At 39.5% G+C, this 23707-nt stretch overlaps 1 protein-coding gene across 1 annotated transcript in view; it reads left to right on the top strand.

Moving 5' to 3' along the window:
- Positions 1-23707, top strand: part of Clc (clathrin light chain) — a gene marked incomplete at its 3' end in the record, with an annotated part of 155959 nt that overhangs the window by 69768 nt on the left and 62484 nt on the right. Inside the window, 1 exon segment of the mRNA XM_053787387.2 lies at positions 17929-18321. Coding sequence (XP_053643362.2) covers positions 17929-18321 — 393 coding nt within the window.

Below are 23707 nucleotides of genomic sequence, written 5' to 3'. Positions count from 1 at the left end.
GTTTTAATCGAAAAATCATGATTTCAGTTTTTTTCTCTCATTATACACAGTGTGCTGCAGGATCTGTTTTATGTGGTGCACACATACCACATAGATGTATTCTCTCATATCTAGGCCCAAATGTACCACTCACAGTTTATCAGAGTGAGCTGAGCTCATGACGTAGATCTACGGTTTGGACCCTGAACATAAAGCCGTAGATCTACGGGACGGACCCTGAAAGGGTTAAGAGTGGCACATGTGTGATGGAGATGGCATGAGCCTGTGGCCTGAACAAAGTACAGTATCAGTTCACACAATTAAGAATGAGGCAGAGATATGAGCTTGTGCAATGAGTAGCACTGGTTGTGACCTTCAGCAATGACAGGCAAGAACAGCGACATAAAATGGAAAAGTTCAGTGAGTGGATTGACCAAAAAACCAAGAAAGGTGTGCTGCCTAATTTCTTCTTAATCCTTTCAGGGTTTCGGCCATACTAGTACGGCTTGCGCGCCAGTGTCCATGACGTACTAGTACGCATAAATTTTAGCGCCTTCAAATCTAGTGAGAGAAAGCTTGTATGCCTACATATGAAAGAATGGGTCTATGTGGTCAGTGTGCGCAGTATAAAAGAAATCCTGCAGCACACAGTGCGTAATGAGAAAAAAAAAATCTGTCTTTTTGGATTAAAACAGCGACTTTGCACAATATTTTCATGTGGTATTTATTGTTGTATTCTAGTTTTCCTGGTCTCATTGTATAGAATGGAAGACATATTATAGAAATTGAGATGATTTTGACTGGTTTTACAATGAAAAGTACCTTGAAATTGAGCTCAAAGTAGCAGAAATGTTTGATTTTTAGCAAAGTTCAAAAGTAAACAAATCATGCTAAGCGTCCAATACACGTCAACTGGTGAGTCTGATATTCTTTCACAAGTGCGCTGATATTTATACCATTTCTACACTAATAGTAGTCTGCATAACAGTAAATCTTATTTTTTTGGTGAGAATAAAAATTCAAAGTGGAAAGCAAAAGAAATGTAAGATTGGCCTGGGGATGTGACTAATGAACAGAGGAAATGTTATTTTAGTGCCAGGAATGTCTTTCTTGTTTATTCTGGACCCTATTTGGAAATTGGCATCTTTTGAAGTTTGTGTGAAATTGGCAAAATTGCTAAATTCTGACCACTGTATTGGATAGTTGAAATCAGTAAATTGGTGTATTTTTGTACTCATTCGATAGAAAAAATGGAGTTCTAGCAAAATAGTTACGATTTTTGTGAACTAGTACATTGGAATTGGCCGAAAATAGGGCTCAAAGTGGGCAAAATCGCCAATGCGTAAACATCATGGAGACCACTAACTTCGCTAGAGCATAATTCCGCAAGTTTTCCATCAAATTTTATAGTTTTGGTGCCATTATAATCGGGAAAAGATTCTCTATCTTTTCATAAGAAACAATAATTTTTTTTTTTTTTTTTGAAATTTGGGGGACCCTGAGAACAAGTCTTTGAGAGGGCCTGTGGACCCTGAAAGGGTTAAGAGAAGAAGCCTTACAGTACAGTAGACCATTATATTACGTGGATTTATTTGCCACATTTTGGTTATTGCTCTATTGAAAAATTGTGGCACAGTTTTATACAACACTTCATAAAATTAACTTAACACGGTTCCGTTTGTGGGCGTGGAAAAAATTTCCCTAGCTCAAGCTGCCTCCTTCTTGTGGGTCAGACCATTGTGTCAGTGGGGGAAGACCTACTGTCAACCCCTGCTGCCCCTGACACCCCCCATCCCAGCCTTCATGAATACATGTTCAGTTCTATTGTCTTATGAGCTAGCTGTGTTTTGATCTTTTGATTGCCATATCTTGTATCTGCCAAGCAATTATGGCACCCAGTAGGTATACAAGTTGCTGAAAATGGCAAGAAAAGGTATAAGCGTTTAAGTCCTTTAGTTAACGAAGAAAATAGAGATATTAGACAAGAGATAGCCGGTGGCCTTAACCCTTTCACTGTCGGTCGCATAATATTATGGCTTGCAAGCCAGTGTCGGTCCCGTAATAGTAAGCCAAAATCCTAGCGGCTTCCAATCTTGTGGGAGAAAGTTTGTAGGCCTACATATGATAGAATGGGTTTGAGTGGTCAGTTGTGCACAGTATAAAAAAAATCCTGCAGCATGCAGTGCATAATGAGAAAAAAGCTCCTGCTGTGTTTTTCGTTTAAAACAGCGAATTTGTGGTGTATTTTCACATGGTATTTATGATTGTATTCTCGTTTTCTTGGTCTCATTTGACGGAACGGACGACATATTACAGAACTAGAGATGATTTTGAATGGTTTACAGATGAACAGTACCTTGAAATTGTGCTTAAAGTAATGGAAATGTTTGATTTTTGCTGATGTTCAAGAGGAAACATATCACATCACACATTCAATACACATCAACAGGTGGGTCTAATATGCTTTCACAAATACGCTGATATTATTTATAACATTTGTACAATAATGCAGTAGTCTTCATAACAGTAAATCTATTTTTTGTGTGAATAAAAATTCAAAATGGAAAGCAAGCATAATATAAGAGGGGCCTTGAGACCTGACTAATGAACAGAAAAAATGTTACTTTAGTGCTAGGAATGTTTGCACTGTTAATTCTGGACCCTATTTTGAAATTGACCTTCCTTGAATTCTGTATGAATTGGCCAAATAACCAATTTCTGATCACTTTATTGGGTATTTGAAATTTTAAATGGGTGGTTTCTTGTACTCAATCGATAGAACAAAAGGAGTTCTAGCCTAATAGCTATGAGTTTGGTTGACTGGAACAATGGAATTGTCTGAAAATAGGGCTCAAAGTGGACAAAATCGCAAATGCATAAAAAACGAGATAAATGTACGAGTTTGTGATGAATAACTGACTTGTTTGACTGACTGGTTTGATTGACTGACTGGTTTGATTGACTGACTGGTTTGATTGACTGACTGGTTTGATTGACTGACTGGTTTGATTGACTGACTGGTTTGATTGACTGACTGGTTTGATTGACTGACTGGTTTGATTGACTGACTGGTTTGATTGACTGACTGGTTTGATTGACTGACTGGTTTGATTGACTGACTGGTTTGATTGACTGACTGGTTTGATTGACTGACTGGTTTGATTGACTGACTGGTTTGATTGACTGACTGGTTTGATTGACTGACTGGTTTGATTGACTGACTGGTTTGATTGACTGACTGGTTTGATTGACTGACTGGTTTGATTGACTGACTGGTTTGATTGACTGACTGGTTTGATTGACTGACTGGTTTGATTGACTGACTGGTTTGATTGACTGACTGGTTTGATTGACTGACTGGTTTGATTGACTGACTGGTTTGATTGACTGACTGGTTTGATTGACTGACTGGTTTGATTGACTGACTGGTTTGATTGACTGACTGGTTTGATTGACGGACTGGTTTGATTGACGGACTGGTTTGATTGACGGACTTGTTTGTTTGACGGACTTGTTTGTTTGACTGGCTTGTTTGATTGACTGACTTGTTTGACTGGCTGACTGACTTATTTGACTGGCTGGCTGACTGACTTATTTGACTGGCTGACTGACTGACTTATTTGACTGGCTGACTGATTGACTTATTTGACTGGCTGACTGATTGACTTATTTGACTGGCTGACTGATTGACTTATTTGACTGGCTGACTGATTGACTTATTTGACTGGCTGACTGATTGACTTATTTGACTGGCTGACTGATTGACTTATTTGACTGGCTGACTGACTGGCTGACTGACTTGGCTGACTGACTTGGCTGACTGACTGACTTGGCTGACTGACTGACTTGGCTGACTGACTGACTTGGCTGACTGACTGACTGACTGACTGACTGACTGACTGACTTGACTGACTTGACTGACTTGACTGACTGACTTGACTGACTGACTTGACTGACTGACTTGACTGACTGACTAATTTACTGACTTAGATTTCTTCATTGAAGAGGACCCTGACAAATCTAGAAGCGGTGCTCTGAAATGGTATCTAGAACAGCTGATGCCTTACTGTCAGCTGTGTAAAGTACTGCACGGTAAAATAGAACAGAAAATCATTACAGAATTTATGCACATTCCAGTACAACCATCGACTTCAGTACCAGAACCTCTACCATCCACCTCAGCCCAGTAGGGCCACCGCATAACTCTCCAGTTTCTTTACAATCATCAAACACCAACAACTACATTTTAAGTTAAATACTATTATTTCTGTTGCATTTATAGTCTTGAGCAGTAAAAACAGCATAATACATCACGACAATGAACTACAACTTCATATTCACTTTTATTTTTGGAAGATCTGGAGGTCTAAAAAAAAAAGTTATTTGGCTTTTTTGGGGCTCCCAGGAACGTAACCCTATTTTTTCCCATAAGTTCTTCAGTTCATCTAACACGGATTTACCTAACACTGCATTTTCAGGATGTAACGATCATGTAATATAACAGTCTACTGTACTATAAAACTGATGAAGGAAGGCCTGAACAAGAGTGCTTGTTTAGTACAGGGTAGTTTTAACAAGTTCAGAATGTGCATTCAGTTGCATAATATTTTGGTGAAAGTTCTTCTGGTGACCAAAATGCTGTAGGGAATTTCCCAGCTGAATTACAGGAAATTATTTCTGAGTATGGCTATGAGCCACAGCAAGTGTTAAATGCTGACAAGACAAGTCTTTATTGAAGATGATGCCAGCAAGAACCTAAAGTCATCAAGAGAAAAGTGCACCAGGAGTTAAGGCAGTAAAGGATAATTTCAGTTGCTTCTTTGTGATAGTGCATCAGGTGAATTCAAGTGTAAGCCCATGGTTATTTACTGCTTCAAGACTCTGCTTTGAAAGGTGTAGATAAAACTACCTTACCAGTTCTTTGGAGATCAAACCAGTCAGCATGGACGCCAAGAATTATTTCTTGACGTTTAAATGTCACTTTATTCCCAAAGCCAGGTTTTGCCTGTGCAGCAAGAACCTTGGATTCAGGGTTCCTTCACTCTTGATAATTCCAATACTCATCAAGTAGCTTTGTTAGGTTTACACCCACATGTAAAAGTTGTGTTTTTCACCACCAAATACAACATCTTCAATACAGCCACTGGATCATGGAATTATTAGGACATTTAAGTGTACCTATAATGAAAAGTGATGCCGAAACTTGTCACAGTAATGTATGCTGACTGAGACTGTGGTGCCAGACTTTTGGCATAAATTTAACAGTGCAGATGCCATCATCTGTATCAGAAGTGTTTGGAATGAAGTGCCCTAATAAATGTTAAATACGGGCTGGGGAAAGTTATGGCCAAATGTGGTGAATACTTTCACAGATTTTCCTTCAGTTGAGAGCCAGATCCATGAAATTGTTCAGCTGGAAAGGTGAGGGCTTTGAAGATATGCAGGATGATGATGTGAAAGAACTGTTAGAAGATGATGGCCAAGAAAAGTCCAGAGGAAATGTTGGCAGAGCTTAGTGTCCAGATATAAAGGAGGCGGATAACAGAGGAAGATGAGGAAGGAGAACCCAAAGAAAAACAGTTAACAGTACGTATACCAGATATGTGAGCAGTACCATGTTGCTGCTAAACCAGCCGTCTTTTTTGCTGAAGTGGACCCTGATAAATCTAGAATTACTAATTTGAAATGGGGTCTGGAGCAGCTGAAAGGCCTTACCATCTGCTGTATATAGTGCTGCAGGGTAAGAGACCGGAGATACATGTACTCTAGTACAACCATCAACATCAGTGCAAGAGCCTCAGCCATCCACCTCAGCTAACAATCCACAACCTTCCACCTCAGCTAATGATTCCCTACCTTCCACCTCAGCTAACGATCCCCTACATTCCACCTCAGCTAATGATCCCCTACCTTCCACCTCAGCTAACGATCCTCTACCTTCTACCTCGGCTAACGATCCCCTACCTTCCACCTCGGCTAATGATCCCCTACCGTCCACCTCAGCTAATGATCCCCTACCTTCCACCTCAGCTAACGATCCCCTACCTTCCACCTCAGCTAACGATCCCCTACCTTCCACCTCGGCTAACGATCCCTTACCTTCCACCTCAGCTAATGATCCCCTACCTTCCACCTCAGCTAACGATCCCCTACCTTCCACCTCAACTAACGATCCCCTACCTTCCACCTCAACTAACGATCCCCTACCTTCCCCTAACGATCCCCTACCTTCCACCTCAACTAACGATCCCCTACCTTCCACCTCAACTAACGATCCCCTACCTTCCACCTCAGCTAATGATCCCCTACCTTCCACCTCAGCTAATGATCCCCTACCTTCCACCTCAGCTAATGATCCCCTACCTTCCACCTCAGCTAATGATCCCCTACCTTCCACCTCAGCTAATGATCCCCTACCTTCCACCTCAGCTAACGATCCCCTACCTTCCACCTCAACTAACGATCCCCTACCTTCCACCTCAACTAACGATCCCCTACCTTCCACCTCAGCTAACGATCCCCTACCTTCCACCTCAGCTAATGATCCCAACCTTCCACTTGAGCCCAGTAGGGCCACACCATCCCTCTCCACTTCTATCAAAATCATCAACATGCACCAGAGCCAGAATTTAAGGTAAAAAGTAATATTTATGTAATCTTTGAAGCTACAAGTATTTTGTTAAATATAATTATCACAATCTACATACAATTACATTATCATCATTTTTTAGATTTTTGAGATGTATAAAAAATTTAGTTGGCTTTCTTGGGGGGGGGGGGGTGGAATGAATGTAACCCAATTTTCCCCATATTTTCTTCAGTTTGGTTTACACATTTTTTATTATATGCTTTTTTCAGGAACTTAACTACCATGTTATCAGATGGTCAACCATATGTGTATATAATTGTTAATGCATTTTTTGGGGTGCTGTTGCTTTTGCCATTTTCTTAACATTTTTTCCAGCTTATTATGCATGTTTATTATTCTGTGCTTTGCTTTCTATAATTTGCCTGATGATGTATATGTTTTGTAATAAATTTTGAGGAAACAAAAATAGCATTATATATTTGGTGTAGTATTTTCATGTGTTATACTGTACTTATTAAAATTTTCAAAATGCCAAGATGAAATAATATCCATTTGAATCTTTTTGTAGTGCAAATTTTCCTCTCTCTTATATTGTAGTTTATAAATTTGCTCTATTTCTGTTCTGACTTAATATGCTGAGATTTTGGCAAGAATTATATACATGTCATTGTTCTCTCTTTGTTCCTTCTCCCTGTTTCCTCCCTCTCTTCACCTTTCTCCTTCCTTTCTACTCCATCCAGTTCCCTCCTACCTATTTCCTCTCTCTTCCCCTACTGTTTCCCCCTTTTATCTGTCTTCCTTCATGTCCCTTTCTTTCTTACCCCTTCTTTCCCTCCCCCTCTTTCCTCTTTGCCTTTCTTCCCTCCTTGCCTTTCTTCCCTCCTTGCCTTTCTTCCCTCCTTGCCTTTCTTCCCTCCTTGCCTTTCTTCCCTCCTTGCCTTTCTTCCCTCCTTGCCTTTCTTCCCTCCTTGCCTTTCTTCCCTCCTTGCCTTTCTTCCCTCCTTGCCTTTCTTCCCTCCTTGCCTTTCTTCCCTCCTTGCCTTTCTTCCCTCCTTGCCTTTCTTCCCTCCTTGCCCTCCTTGCCTTTCTTCCCTCCTTGCCTTTCTTCCCTCCTTGCCTTTCTTACCTCCTTGCCTTTCTTCTCTCCTTGCCTTTCTTCCCTCCTTGCCTTTCTTCCCTCTCCTCCCTTCTTTGCTATCATTTCCCCCTCCTTTTTAATTTTCCCTTTTTCCTTGCATTTTTTGGCATAAGTCTTTTCATGTGTGAAAAGTTGGAATTAGTTATATATGAAGTATGTGTGTGTGTGTGTGTGTGTGTGTGTGTGTGTGTGTGTGTGTGTGTGTGTGTGTTTGTGTGTGTGTTTTTGGGGTTACTAATTTGTAGTTGGAGGTGCCCATCTTCACTCTAGAAATTATAATATGTTTGCTTTTAAATTTTCAATGGTTGTATCTAGGGATCCCATATTTTTAAAACAAAAAAAAAAAAGCTGGGACACTTCATAAAATTTAGTTGGGAGGCCCATTGCTCTATAAAAATAAGTAGAGTAATTTGTGATTACAACAGTGAGATCACTCGGATAACAAAATTCTTCATGCTGAATTTGGTGGAACACCATAACAGAGCTCTAAAAAAAAAAAAAAAAAAAACTGGGACTGTCCTGGTAAAACCAGGACGAATAGGATCCCAAGTTGTATCTTTTACCACTTGTCTCTTGAGTACTGTTCTCATTTTTTTGGAAGTGCAAACACATATCTCCACTGCATATTATAGTTTTGGCTTAACTTGCATTATGATCAGCTTTTTCAGAATTTCCCTTTCTGCATATCAGTTTTATTGTTTGCCACTGTAGCTGATTGTTTTTCATAGTTTCATTTCTGACAATATTTTAATCATATGGTATTCTCAGTGTGGCTTATTATCACTTCCTTTTATTTTCATTGCATCACACTTATCTATATTAAATTTCATCATCCACCTATCACTCTATTTTTGGCAATTTATCTTGTAGGGATTAATAATTTTTTACATCACTTTTTTTTTTTTTTCCAACAAGTCGGCCGTCTCCCACCGAGGCAGGGTGACCCAAAAAAGAAAGAAAATCCCCAAAAAGAAAATACTTTCATCATCATTCAACACTTTCACCACACTCGCACATTATCACTGTTTTTGCAGAGGTGCTCAGAATACAACAGTCTAGAAGCATACACATATAAAGATACACAACATACCCCTCCAAACTGCCAATATCCCAAACCCCTCCTTTAAAGTGCAGGCATTGTACTTCCCATTTCCAGGACTCAAGTTCGACTATATGAAAATAACCGGTTTCCCTGAATCCCTTCACTAAATATTACCCTGCTCACACTCCAACAGATCGTCAGGTCCCAAGTACCATTCGTCTCCATTCACTCCTATCTAACACGCTCACGCACGCTTGCTGGAAGTCCAAGCCCCTTACCCACAAAACCTCCTTTACCCCCTCTCTCTAACCCTTTCGAGGACGACCCCTACCCCGCCTTCCTTCCCCTATAGATTTATATGCTTTCCATGTCATTCTACTTTGATCCATTCTCTCTAAATGACCAAACCACCTCAACAACCCCTCTTCTGCCCTCTGACTAATACTTTTATTAACTCCACACCTTCTCCTAATTTCCACACTCCGAATTTTCTGCATAATATTTACACCACACATTGCCCTTAAACAGGACATCTCCACTGCCTCCAACCGTCTCCTCGCTGCTGAATTTACCACCCAAGCTTCACACCCATATAAGAGTGTTGGTACTACTATACTTTCATACATTCCCTTCTTTGCCTCCATAGATAACGTTTTTTGACTCCACATATACCTCAACGCACCACTCACCTTTTTTCCCTCATCAATTCTATGATTAACCTCATCCTTCATAAATCCATCCGCCGACACGTCAACTCCCAAGTATCTGAAAACATTCACTTCTTCCATACTCCTCCTCCCCAATTTGATATCCAATTTTTCTTTATCTAAATCATTTGACACCCTCATCACCTTACTCTTTTCTATGTTCACTTTCAACTTTCTACCTTTACACACATTCCCAAACTCATCCACTAACCTTTGCAATTTTTCTTCAGAATCTCCCATAAGCACAGTATCATCAGCAAAAAGTAACTGTGTCAATTCCCATTTTGAATTTGATTCCCCATAATTTAATCCCACCCCTCTCCCAAACACCCTAGCATTTACTTCCTTTACAACCCCATCTATAAATATATTAAACAACCATGGTGACATTACACATCCCTGTCTAAGACCTACTTTTACGGGGAAGTAGTCTCCCTCTCTTCTACACACCCTAACCTGAGCCTCACTATCCTCATAAAAACTCTTTACAGCATTTAATAACTTACCACCTATTCCATATACTTGCAACATCTGCCACATTGCTCCTCTATCCACTCTATCATATGCCTTTTCTAAATCCATAAATGCAATAAAAACTTCCCTATCTTTATCAAAATACTGTTCACATATATGCTTCAATGTAAACACCTGATCTACACATCCCCTACCCACTCTAAAACCTCCTTGCTCATCCGCAATCCTACATTCTGTCTTACCTCTAATTCTTTCAATTATAACCCTACCGTACACTTTTCCTGGTATACTCAGTAAGCTTATTCCTCTATAATTTTTACAGTCTCTTTTGTCCCCTTTCCCTTTATATAAAGGGACTATACATGCTCTCTGCCAATCCCTAGGTACCTTCCCCTCTTTCATACATTTATTAAACAAAAGTACCAACCACTCCAACACTATATCCCCCCCCCTGCTTTTAACATTTCTGTCATGATCCCATCAGTTCCAGCTGCTTTACCCCCTTTCATTTTACGTAATGCCTCACGTACCTCCCCCACACTTACATTCTGCTCTTCTTCACTCCTAAAAGATGGTATACCTCCCTGACCAGTGCATGAAATTACTGCCTCTGTTTCTTCCTTAACATTTAAAAGTTCCTCAAAATATTCTCGCGATCTACCCAATACCTCCATCTCCCCATCTACTTACTCCCCTACTCTGTTTTTAACTGACAAATCCATATTTTCCCTAGGCTTTCTTAACTTGTTTAACTCACTCCAAAATTTTTTCTTATTTTCATTAAAATTTCTTGACAGTTGTTTATTACCTCTGTAAATTCAGTTATTATTATTTTTAACTGTGACCATCTCCTGCCAAGGCAGGATGACCCAAGAGAAAACACATTCACCAATGTTCACTCAACCTCCATCTTTCTGGAAGTGTGCTGATGATGCAGATGGATTACCCCTCCAACTGCAACATCTCCACCCCTCCTTCAGAGTGCAGGCACTGTCCTTCCTACCTTCAGGACTCTGGTTAACTGGTTTCCCTGGATCCCTTCAAAAAAGTTGCTCCTGCTCACACAACAGCACATCCATTAGAAACCACTTGTCTCCATGTATTATAAATGTTATTTGGACATGCACTGAAGTTTATGGTACCCCACTTATTACATAATTCCATGCAGACATTTTCTTTATCACTGCATTTTCACTTTCTTTTTTAATAGTCTCTCTGTCCATCAATATAATTGCCTTTTGTTATGATGTTTTGGAGATCTGTCAAAAATATTTTTGCCACTCAGAAACCAAAATGTTTGATTACCAATTTCTCAAAAGGCCAAGGCTGAAAATATAAAACTGAAAATGATGGAGGAAGAAAGGCAAATTAGTTTTCCAAAATGCTTCAAGTATTCAGCAGTAAAGTGCATTTGCTGTTGCTTGATGTAGATGGCTTGCAACTCACTGATCACATCTCTGGCACACATCTGAAGAACCCAGGTTCAATCCTTGGACAGGTGATGGACAGGTTCCTTTACACCTGTTTCCCTTGTTTACTTAGCACTTACTAGGTACCTGGTTGTTAGCTGATTGTGGTGGGTTTTATATGAGGGGGTAGTAGTAGTATATCTTAAATGGGGCTAAGTTTTGAAAGGAGCTGGTAGGATAACAACTCTTAGTCTGTAAATTCATCATTATAAATAAAAAGGATTGGAAAAGATTAGGACAAGTTGCTTAGGCTAACCTTCACCTGGGTCAAGCATAAGGGTGAGTTGGTAAAAAGTTGACATAAAACATCAGGAAGACTGCAAGGAGAAATATGTTATATAGGGATGTCTTCCACTCTATCAAGTGATACCAGGAAACAGCAAATAAAACCATAAAAACCACCCTTGGAAACACCTTCGTATTACTGTTTTAAACCACACAGTAAGTGGTTTGCATTTCCCATCATGTACTGTGTAAGGGTAGGATTCTTTTAATACTGTACACACTTATTGCACAGATCCATTCTCTCATGTCTAAGCCAAAATTTACCACTCACAGCATATTTGAGGGAGCTGTATTTAAAACAAATCTTTGAGTGCCATTGGCATCAGTGTCGTAGACCTATGTACAAGACAGTGAAAGGATTAAAAGTGCTGACAGTATTGGGATTAAAAAAAATTCTTCTGAAATCGTAGAGAATTTTTTTCTGAAGATAATGACACCAAAAATTTGATGGAAAACATACTGAATTGTGCAGGCTCAAAGTTGTTGATCTGGGTGCAGTTTATGCATTGACAAGTTTACCCACTTTGAGTCCTATTTTAAGTCATTTCTATTGGTCTGTTTGACAGAATTTTTAGCTATTTTGTTAGCATGCCTTCTATCAAGTGTGCATAAGACAGCACCCATTCAACTATCAGAACCACCTTATAAGGTGCATGGAAGTCAGTAATTTGGCCAGTTTTACACAAAATTTAGCAAATTCCTATTTAAAACCAGAATCCAAAGTAAACACTATTCATTCCTTCAACTAAAGCAACTCGTCCTCTGTTCATTAATCACTTCCCCAGGCCATCACAAACAATCAAAGTTTTATGTTATTTCTCAGGTTAATAAAATATAACTAGGGATGATCATTTATGGTTTAGGGCAGCCCAATTTAAACAGATGTAGTAAAACCTCATAAAACTGACTGTGGGAGGGAGAGTTCTGACCCTTCTCCCAGGAAAACCAGCAAAAATTAAATGGTTCTGCTACTTTGAGCCCTATTTCAAGTTACTTCCAGTCCTGAAACTGTCCAAACTCATTCTGTTTTAGTGGTATGTCTTCCATACTATCAAATGATGCCAAGAATCAGCCAGTAAATCCTTCATGCACTGAGTAGGGCAGGATTTTTTTTATACTGTGCACACTGCACAGACCCATTCCCTCATGTCTAGGCCAAAATTTATTCATCACAGCATAGATATACATGAGCAACACTTGCATAAATAACATTAATCTACATAGAGATAGTGAAAAAGTTAATATTCACCTTTTCTGTTTACCCTGTTCATCTTTCTATCCCAATTTGGGAGGTACTGATGATTCAAGTATGCCCCTCCTTTTTTCTTTCCAAATTCTCACTTAACTGCTATGGACATACATTCTCTTATTTGATCATTTTTAAATTGCTCATATATTACTGTGTGCACTCTGCTGGCTCTTAAATCCTCTAATGGTATAGGATATATTGCTGTTTTTCCTGGTAGTATGATACAGGGATACTTACTGGATTTGGCTAGTATTTTTATGGCAGGGTTATGCACTCCTTATGTAGCCATCATCCAGTGCTTCTCTTCCTACTGTATATTTTGCTGTAAACCATGACCCAAAATGCATTACAAGCTCTTTAGTGTTTTCACTCCTTACATCCTATCATCCTTTGCCTTCAATGCTGGGTATGTCACTGCTTGAGCAAGCATAAAGCCATTGTGTCCAGGGTAATTAGCTTGCAGACTATTCTGCACTTTTAGCAGTCCAGGACCTGTCCATCTCTAGCAGGGATGTATCCTATTTAGGCTGTTTTCTAGTTTTGTTTAAGAGCATTCAAAATTGATGGCAACATTGTTGGTCCAGGATAGAGGACACGAAGCTGCTCTTGATCAAATCACAGTTGGGCTCTTGGCTGAGTTCGTCTCATTGCTCTCTCATGACTGAGTATTGACCACACAAGGCAAGCATATAACTATACCATGGAATGGCTTCCATCACCTCTGTGCAATTTATCAGGTTCCATTGATAGTCAAGCACCTTTTGCTTAATTTCACCATTTATCAAGGAACATGTACAGTGGACCCCCGCATAGCGAACTTAATCCGTGTAAGAGGGCTGGTCGTTATGCGAAATGTTCGCTATGCGAATTAATTTTCCCCATAAGAAATAATGGAAATAAAATTAATCCGTGCAAGACACCCAAAAGTATGAAAAAAAAATTTTTTTACCACAAAAAAATGTTAATTTTAGTACACACAAACTGAAAAAGGCATGCACAATTACATGACACTTACTTTTATTGAAGATCTGGTGATGATTGATGGGATGGGAGGAGGGGAGAGCATTATCTTCTTACTGTTTAGAAGGGGAATCCCCTTCCATTAGGACTTGAGGTAGCAAGTCCTTTTCTGGGGTTACTTCCCTTCTTCTTTTAATGCCACTAGGACCAGCTTGAGAGTCACTGGACCTCTGTCGCACAACAAATCTGTCCATAGAGCTCTGTACCTCCCGTTCCTTCAAGACTTTCCTAAAATGGGCCATAACATTGTCATTGAAATAGTCACCAGCACGGCTTGCAACAGCTGTGTCAGGGTGATTTTCATCCATAAAGGTTTGCAGTTCAACCCACTGTGCACACATTTCCTTAATTTTTGAAGTAGGCACAATGGATTCCACAACTGGCATAGGCTTCTCAGGGTTAGCCCCAAACCCTTCAAAATCTTTCTTAATTTCCATACTAATTCTCACCCTTTTTACCACAGGGTTGGCACTAGAAGCTTTCTTGGGGCCCATGGTCACTTATTTTCCAGAAACAGCACCGAAAACACTGTAATAATACGAAATATTCCGAGTGTATGCTTGAATGTTACCGCGGAGGCTAGCTGGTAAACAATGGGACGGGCGGCACATGTGAGGCTGGCTGAGGGCCCACATTGGACGCGTCTCGGACGAAGTTCGCTGAGCGGGTTTTTGTCTACTATGCGGGGCAAAATTTCAGCGAACAAAGCGTTCGCTATGCGGATTGTTCGCTATGCGATGCGTTCGCTATGCGGGGGTCCACTGTATATTTAATTTTCTGTGGTTTTTTCATCACCTTGATGCTCAACTTTGCTTGCTCTCTTTCCAGAGAGTTTTGCTTTCAGGGCAGAGAGACCCTTTTCGACAGCTTTCATCAGCCTTGTAGCACTTTATGACTCTCACAGGTTTGGCTCTTTTTGTGAATATAATAATGATAGCAGCGGCCTGGTCACAGACCGGGCCGCGGGGGCGTTGACCCCCGGAACTCTCTCCAGGTATTCTCCAGGTTTATTTAGAGTCTCTTAACTGCTTCTAAGTTTTGGATCTGTTGTATTTGCTAATGTTCATTCTAACTAATGTGGAAATTTTCCACATATTTTGCAAACTTGACTACTGTATATTAGGATCTGTTTTCATGCCTAATATACGTATATTTTTTCTTGGATGTTCATGTTATATTAAAAGTAATATGGCAGTAGCTTTAACTGAACACTAACTATTGTAGTACATTTTTTCTAGGATCTTTATTCTTAGATATAACTATGTTATAACTATATAACTTCCTCGAAAAGGTTGGAAGGAGGGGGTAAAGGAGGTTTTGTGGGTGAGGGGCTTGGACTTCCAGCAAGTGTGCGTGAGAATGTTAGATAGGAGTGAATGGAGACAAATGGTTTTTGGAACCTGATGAGCTGTTGGAGTGTGAGCAGAGTAATATTTAGTGAAGGGATTCAGGAAAACTGGTTATTTTTATATAGCCAGACTTAGAGTACTGGAAATGAGATGTACAATGCCTGCACTTTAAAGGAAGGGTTTGGAATATTGGCAGTTTGGAGGAATATGTTATAATCTTTATATATGCTTCTAAACTGTTGTATTTGGGCACCTCTGCAAAAACAGTGATTATGTATGAGTGAGGTGAAAGTGTTGAATGATGATGAAAGTATTTTTCTTTTTGGGGATTTTCTTTCTTTTTGGGTCACCCTGCCTCGGTGGGAGTCGGCTGACTTGTTGAAAAAAAAAAAAAAAAACTGTCTCTGATATTTATGTTCTGGGTGAGCCTCTACAGATGACATTTGTAAAATACACCACACCCCACTAATTAAAATGACTGGTCGTATCTCTCTATTGCACTGAAAATGATCCCAATGCTAGGTCAACCCATTCTGAAAATTAATGTAGTTATTAATTTTTGAGTGTATTTTCTCTGTTTTAGGTATAATTTTCCTAGCAAGGTGACTTCATAAGGTTTATTTTATCTATCGGTATTGAAGAAATTCAGAAATATCATAATTTTGTTGTCCTTATTTTGTTTACAAATAAGTTTTTTTTACTTGTTGGATTTAAATAACTTCATTTTTATAAATGTATGAAGATTATAACAGTATACTGTATTGGTGTATTAATAATTGGTGAGGATGAATCATAGTATGATTTGTAACTCAACCTTAGCGAGTCCCATTATCCATAATTCTGTCATCTGAAAAGCTCTTGGACCCAACCTACATAAAGCAATTTTTCTTATATTTGTGCATTAATTTTTGTCTTGTATGAATAAGGCAGGTATAGGAGTTGGTGCATGGTTGTTAAGTTTCAACTTCATTTCTTTCCATCACCTATGTTGAACTTGCTTTCTAGTTTTTAAATTCTTAACCCTTTCAGGGATTTCGACGTACTAGTACGGCTTACGCACCAGGGTTATTGATGTACTAGAACACCTAAATTCTAGCGCCTTCAAATCTAGCGAGAGAAAGCTGGTAGGCCTACATATGAAAGAATGGGTCTGTGGTCAGTGTGTGCAGTATAAAAAAAAATCCTGCAGCACACAGTGCGTAATGAGAAAAAAAAATTGACCGTGTTTTTGGATTAAAACAGCGACTTTGCACTGTATTTTCATATGGTATTTATGGTTGTATTCTAGTTTTCCTGGTCTCATTTTATAGAATGGAAGACATAATACAGAAATTGAGATGATTTTGATTGGTTTCACAATGAAAGTACCTTAAAATTGAAGTCAAAGTAGGAGAAATGTTCGATTTTTACCAAAGTTCAGAAGTAAACAAATCATGCCAAGTGTCCAATACACGTCAACCGATGAGTCTAATATTCTTTCACAAGTGCGCTGGTTGACCAGGCGAGCACTAGATGAGCCTGGCCCATAGCTGGGCTCAGAGAGTAGATATACTCTTGAAATTCTTCAAAGGTATATCAAAGGTACCATTTCTACACTAATGCAGTAGTCTGCATAACAGTAAATCTTCTGTTTTTTGTGAGAATAAAAATTCAAAGTGGAAAGCAAAAGAAATATAAGAGGGGCCTGGGGACGTGACTGATGAACAGAGAACTTGTTATTTTAGTGCCAGGAATGTCTGTCTTGTTTATTCTGGACCCCATTTGGAAATTGGCATCATCTGAAATTTGCGTGAAATTGGCAAAATTGTCAATTTCTAACCACTTTATTGGATAGTTGAAATTGGTAAATGAGTGGTTTCTTGTACTCATTCGATAGAAAAAATGGAGTTGTAGCAAAATAAATATGGTTTTTGTCGACTAGTACACAGGAATTGGCCGAAAATAGGGCTCAAAGTGGGTGAAATCGCTGATGCATAAACATTGGTGAGACCGCTAACTTCGTGAGAGCATAATTCCGTAAGTTTTCCATCAAATTTCATACTTTTGGTGTCATTATGATCTGGAAAAGATTCTCTATCATTTCATAAGGAAAAATATTTTTTGTTTTTTTTTTCCGAAGAATTTTCGACCCTGAGAAGTTTCAGTGAGGGCCTTTCGACTCTGAAAGGGTTAAATACCATTATCTTGTATGTTATTGAACTTTTCTTATGTTTTCTTTATATCAGTCCCTTGCAGTCCCTTTATCTCATTTAATTTACCTGAAATAAGGATTTAGATTACCATTCTATTTTTTCACTTCATGTACAGTATATGATCTAATAAAACAGGATGACTTTTGCAAAATGTTTGCATGTGTATTTGCATAGTGTGTGGATGTATGAGTTATTACCTAGTGTGCCTTATGAGTGTGTGCATGCTTGCTTTCCTGCCTGCCCTTTGTGTACGAATAAGAGGGAAGCTGGATAAATTTTGGGAGGGGGTAGGAAAAGGATGGGGTAGTGAATTTGTGTAGGGGAGAACACTGCTCATTTTTCTACATATTAAAATGTAAACAGAAATATGTGCATATTTTTAATAAATAAATTTTTCGCTTATTTCTCCTGCCAATATCATTGCCTCTGCTTCAGAAAAAGCTGCTCCTCCTCCTCCTTCAGTCTTTGGTTCTGTGGACTTTCTACCTCAGCCCTCGGGAGAAGATCCCTGGGCCTCTGCACAAGCTCCTTGTGCAACGGATGAGTCTGTTGCTCAACCTGTTGAGGAGACTCTTGGCTTTACTGAATCCCTTTCCTCCCAGTCCTTTACCATTGGTGAAGGAGAGGGGTTCTTACCATCATCTGACCTAGCAGGAGCAGCAGCAGCAGAAGCACCAGCATCTGATGCAGTAACAGCTGAGGTCGCAGCAGCTAAGACAGGAACAGCACCCGAAAGGCGTTATTCAGGCTTTGGGTCTGATTTTGGGGGAGCATCTGTGCCTGCTGGTGATACTGGTACCACTTCTGGGGCTTTCTCTTTCACGGGTGGTGAGTTGTTGATGGCACGGAGGATGCAATTACCTCAGCTCCCTGATTTGGGGCATGATAAATTATTATCCTTATATCTTATCACAAATTGAAAGCTTTGAGACTACTTATAGCAATTTAATTTATTATATTTTGGGGAAAAATCTTCAATAATTTTTAAGTAATGCACTTAAAGGTGGGAATAAAAAGTTACATTAAATTAATCTGGATAGCATACAAAGTTTGTGATATAATAGTTACAGTAATTCATATAATGTTGTGACTTAAAGAAATAATAACAAAATTTTCGTTCTGCAAACAATACTTAATTTTTTAGTTTAATTTTGTTCTATGCTTGAACTTCTCTAGATAATACAGTAGTGAAATTCAGTTTTAATTATTATTACTTTGATTTTTCTTAGCTTATCTGTATGCTAATGGTTCCCTATGTAGATTGATACTGACCAAATTATAAAGTAGGTGGACAGACTAATAATCTATTTTAAATAAGTTATGCCCCTAGATTGGTTATTAATACAGTATACCCCCACACTTAGTGGGAGTTAATGTTGTCTGGTTCAGTATTGTCAGGGAGCTGAGCCTGTCCTCTAACTTTTAGGTACAGATACTCGTCTCACTTGCATTGGTGTATTTCATTGTGAGAGTATAACCACTTGGAACTGTATCTAGAAATAACAGCATGTTTAGTGGTATGGTTAACTAAAAAGAGGATAAGTAAACTGGTATTAGATTGCTTCATCTTGTGATGCATGTGTAATTTTTAAACATTACGCTTGTTTCTTGTAGAGCCTTGCTTACCTTAACAATGCTTGTTAGTTGCAAAGTTGAAGTATTTAGCTGTGTTTTTATATAATCAAGGTAATATGATGAAATCTTAACTTAAAACTTTTTCTGTTAAAGAATTTGATGGGTAAAACTAGAGTTAATTGTGAATTAGCGTAGAATAGCCTTAAAGAATTCACTGAAGTAATACATTCAATTAAGAGCCATTTGGCTAATAAGGGAAAAGGGTGTTTTTGCATCATGTTTCATTAGTCACCATTGAGAGTGCATTCAAACACTGCTTGTGCATAAGATACCTGCACCTTGTGTATGAGAATTTTATGCATTCCCAGACAGCAGACGCTCAGAGGTACTACTGTATTGTTCTGTTATATGAGTGAAAAATTTAAGTGTTAAACTTTGTATTTTGGTAGAATTTTATGTATTTTTTTTTTTTTTTACTCTTGCATACATTTAAGATGGTAGGTAAATCTTGTAAAAAAATTTTACATTTATTATATGCTTACCTTTACCTTCCTTTGTGTGTCTTAATACTGTACCCCTTCTAAGGTGGTCCCCTTGTAATGGTGAAGAAACTCTTGAGCTGAGGAATTGGTCCTCCTCTTCCCTTTCTTAGATTAAACCAAAATACCTTCAGCCCTCCCTTTCCTTTTGTTCTCACTAGTTGGGATAGAAATTCAACTAAACAGAACAGGAAGGAAGCACTGTCAGCCCTGTTCTGACATAGCTTTACTTGGTAATGCTGAGGTGGTCATGTCACTAGAGAAGAAACTGGATCATCTGGGGGGGGGGGGGAGAGGGTTCAGGTGATCCACCATTGAGACATCCCTTTCCAGTTGAATTCGCTGGTGTAGTCCCAACATGGAGTGGCCATTTGGTAGGGTCTCTGATGGCAGAAGTACTACTGGAGGTTGCCTGTGGTTCCATGAGTGGCAACAGTGTGTATTTGTTGCCATTAACAACTGAAAAACATCTTCATTGTTAGTGGTCTGTGTCTGAGAGGTGGTTTTGCTAAGCCATACTCAATTATTTCTGTAAGTAACATCCTGGTGGTGTGCACTGGTAGGATTACATGTGGGTTGCATGGAACTGCATTACCTGTTGCATTGGTGACTATAGTTCAGGGTGTGTATGTGATTTCCTGGATCCCAAGTTGCTGCTTGGATAAATATTACAAAAATGTGTGTCCTGGTGTTCTGACTATGCTCACAGAATTTGTTTGTAATGCTCTGCATGGGGCAAGTACCATTATATCAGAAATAGAGACCATTTCCTAGCTAATAAACAAGTAAGAGCACATGTACTTTGTGTGGTACAGATTGGGTATCACCTTGTTCATTTCTCTAGGGCTACATTGGTACTCCCTTCTTCATTCCAAACCCAAGTAGGAGCCCACCTCGCTATATTTTTACGTCTCACATCGAAGAACTTTACGGTGTCCCAGCCACTCTCTCATCAGTACTATACAATTGCCAGCCAACAGCATTTGGGATTGATAGCATTAATGTCCATGTCCTTTAGTACATAAGCCCTACAGTACACCTTTTCAGTTGTACTGTATTTGGTCCAAAGGGGTTATACCTCAGAGGAAAATTGCAGTGGTCCAGCCTATTTGAAATTCAGGTACCTCAAGCAAAGGCACTTTTCATTATAAATCTACAACTCCTACTCGCACCATGTCTAAGTTGCTTCAACACTTTACTGATACAGTGGACCCTTGAATTTTGTGATTAATCCATTCCAGAGAGTCTGCCGAAATTCAAAATTCACGATTTTCAAAACCATTTTCCCCATAAAAATAATATAAATCAAATTAATCCGTTCCAGACACCCAAAAGTGTTAAAAAAATATTTTTTTACATTAACTGTACATTTATCTACACAGAAAACAATGAGACATGAAAAATAAAACAATAATTTGATATTTACCTTTATTGAAGAGTTAATGTGTGGAAGATGGGAGGAGGGGAGAGGATGGAAGAGTTACTATTGTTTGGAAGGGGAATCCCCTTCCATAAAGACTTTATGTACCAAGTCCTTTTCCATGGTTACTTCCCTCCTTTGTTTTTTAATGCAGCTAGGACCAACTTGAGAGTCACTGGACCCCTGTTGCTCAAAAAATTGTTCGAGAAAGGTCTGTTTCTGGCGTTTCTTTAAACTTTGCCTAAAATGAGACGAGACATTGTCATTGAACATGTTGCATAAATGGCCTGCAACAGTTTTGTCAGGGTGATGATCCTCCACAAATCTTTCCATCCTAGTCCACATTGTACACATCTCCTTAATCTCTGAAGAAAGCAACTTCTTCCCTCTCTCTTCCTCCTCCTCTGAAGCAATTTCCTGAGCTGTGGTCTGTTGCTGTTGCAGATTAAGGTATAGCAACTCTTCAGTGGTTAGCTCTTCATTGTGGTCCTCCACCAACTTTTCCACATTCTTGCCATTAACCTCCAACCCCAATGACTTCCCAAGTGCCACAATCAGCTAGTTGAAGTTGTCTCCCTCGAGGTACTCTCCTTGGAAGGCTATACAGTGGAACCTCTGCTTACGAGTGCATCCATGTGAGAGTTTTTCCAGATACGAGCAGTCGCTTGGTCGATTTTTTGCTTAAAAACGTGAGCGAAATTTCCAGATGCGAGCGGGCCTCAAGGGAGGTTCCTTGACGCTGATGAGAGGGCTCTTGCTCTTGACCTACGGAATTGGATATCATTTGTTTTTTGGACTATCTTATTGAAACTTGGGTAATGTATGATGGAAAGATGCTTATTAATATTTTATTTTGTTTTTTATTATCACACTGGCCGATTCCCACCAAGGCAGGGTGGCCCGAAAAAGAAAAACTTTCACCATCATTCACTCCATCACTGTCTTGCCAGAAGGGTGCTTTACACTACAGTTTTTAAACTGCAACATTAACACCCCTCCTTCAGAGTGCAGGCACTGTACTTCCCATCTCCAGGACTCAAGTCCGGCCTGCCGGTTTCCCTGAACCCCTTCATAAATGTTACTTTGCTCACACTCCAACAGCACGTCAAGTATTAAAAACCATTTGTCTCCATTCACTCCTATCAAACACGTTCACGCATGCCTGCTGGAAGTCCAAGCCCCTCGCACACAAAACCTCCTTTACCCCCCTCCCTCCAACATTTCCTAGGCCGACCCCTACCCCACCTTCCTTCCACTACAGACTGATACACTCTTGAAGTCATTCTGTTTTGCTCCATTCTCTCTACATGTCCGAACCACCTCAACAACCCTTCCTCAGCCCTCTGGACAACAGTTTTGGTAATCCCGCACCTCCTCCTAACTTCCAAACTACGAATTCTCTGCATTATATTCACACCACACATTGCCCTCAGACATGACATCTCCACTGCCTCCAGCCTTCTCCTCGCTGCAACATTCATCACCCAATGTTTCACACCCATATAAGAGCGTTGGTAAAACTATACTCTCATACATTCCCCTCTTTGCCTCCAAGGACAAAGTTCTTTGTCTCCACAGACTCCTAAGTGCACCACTCACCCTTTTCCCCTCATCAATTCTATGATTCACCTCATCCTTCATAGACCCATCCGCTGACACGTCCACTCCCAAATATCTGAATACATTCACCTCCTCCATACTCTCTCCCTCCAATCTGATATCCAATCTTTCATCACCTAATCTTTTTGTTATCCTCATAACCTTACTCTTTCCTGTATTCACTTTTAATTTTCTTCTTTTGCACACCCTGCCAAATTCATCCACCAATCTCTGCAACTTCTCTTCAGAATCTCCCAAGAGCACAGTGTCATCAGCAAAGAGCAACTGTGATAACTCCCACTTTATGTGTGATTCTTTATCTTTTAACTCCACGCCTCTTGCCAAGACCCTCGCATTTACTTCTCTTACAACCCCGTCTATAAATATATTAAACAACCACTGTGACATCACACATCCTTGTCTAAGGCCTACTTTTACTGGGAAATAATTTCCCTCTTTCCTACATACTCTAACTTGAGCCTCACTATCCTCATAAAAACTCTTCACTGCTTTCAGTAACCTACCTCCTACACCATACACCTGCAACATCTGCCACATTGCCCCCCTATCCACCCTGTCATACGCCTTTTCCAAATCCATAAATGCCACAAAGACCTCTTTAGCCTTATCTAAATACTGTTCACTTATATGTTTCACTGTAAACACCTGGTCCACACACCCCCTACCTTTCCTAAGGCCTCCTTGTTCATCTGCTATCCTATTCTCCGTCTTACTCTTAATTCTTTCAATAATAACTCTACCATACACTTTACCAGGTATACTCAACAGACTTATCCCTCTATAATTTTTGCACTCTCTTTTGTCCCCTTTGCCTTTATACAAAGGAACTATGCATGCTCTCTGCCAATCCCTAGGTACCTTACCCTCTTCCAAACATTTATTAAATAATTGCACCAACCACTCCAAAACTATATCCCCACCTGCTTTTAACATTTTTATCTTTATCCCATCAATCCCGGCTGCCTTACCCCCTTTCATTTTACTTACTGCCTCACGAACTTTCCCCACACTCACAACTGGCTCTTCCTCACTCCTACAAGATGTTATTCCTCCTTGCCCT

This window comes from Cherax quadricarinatus, chromosome 39, assembly GCF_038502225.1.
Source record: "Cherax quadricarinatus isolate ZL_2023a chromosome 39, ASM3850222v1, whole genome shotgun sequence".
Lineage (NCBI taxonomy): Eukaryota > Metazoa > Arthropoda > Malacostraca > Decapoda > Parastacidae > Cherax > Cherax quadricarinatus.
Note: the sequence above shows the minus strand (reverse complement) of the source record. Positions and strands in the feature narration are given on the sequence as shown.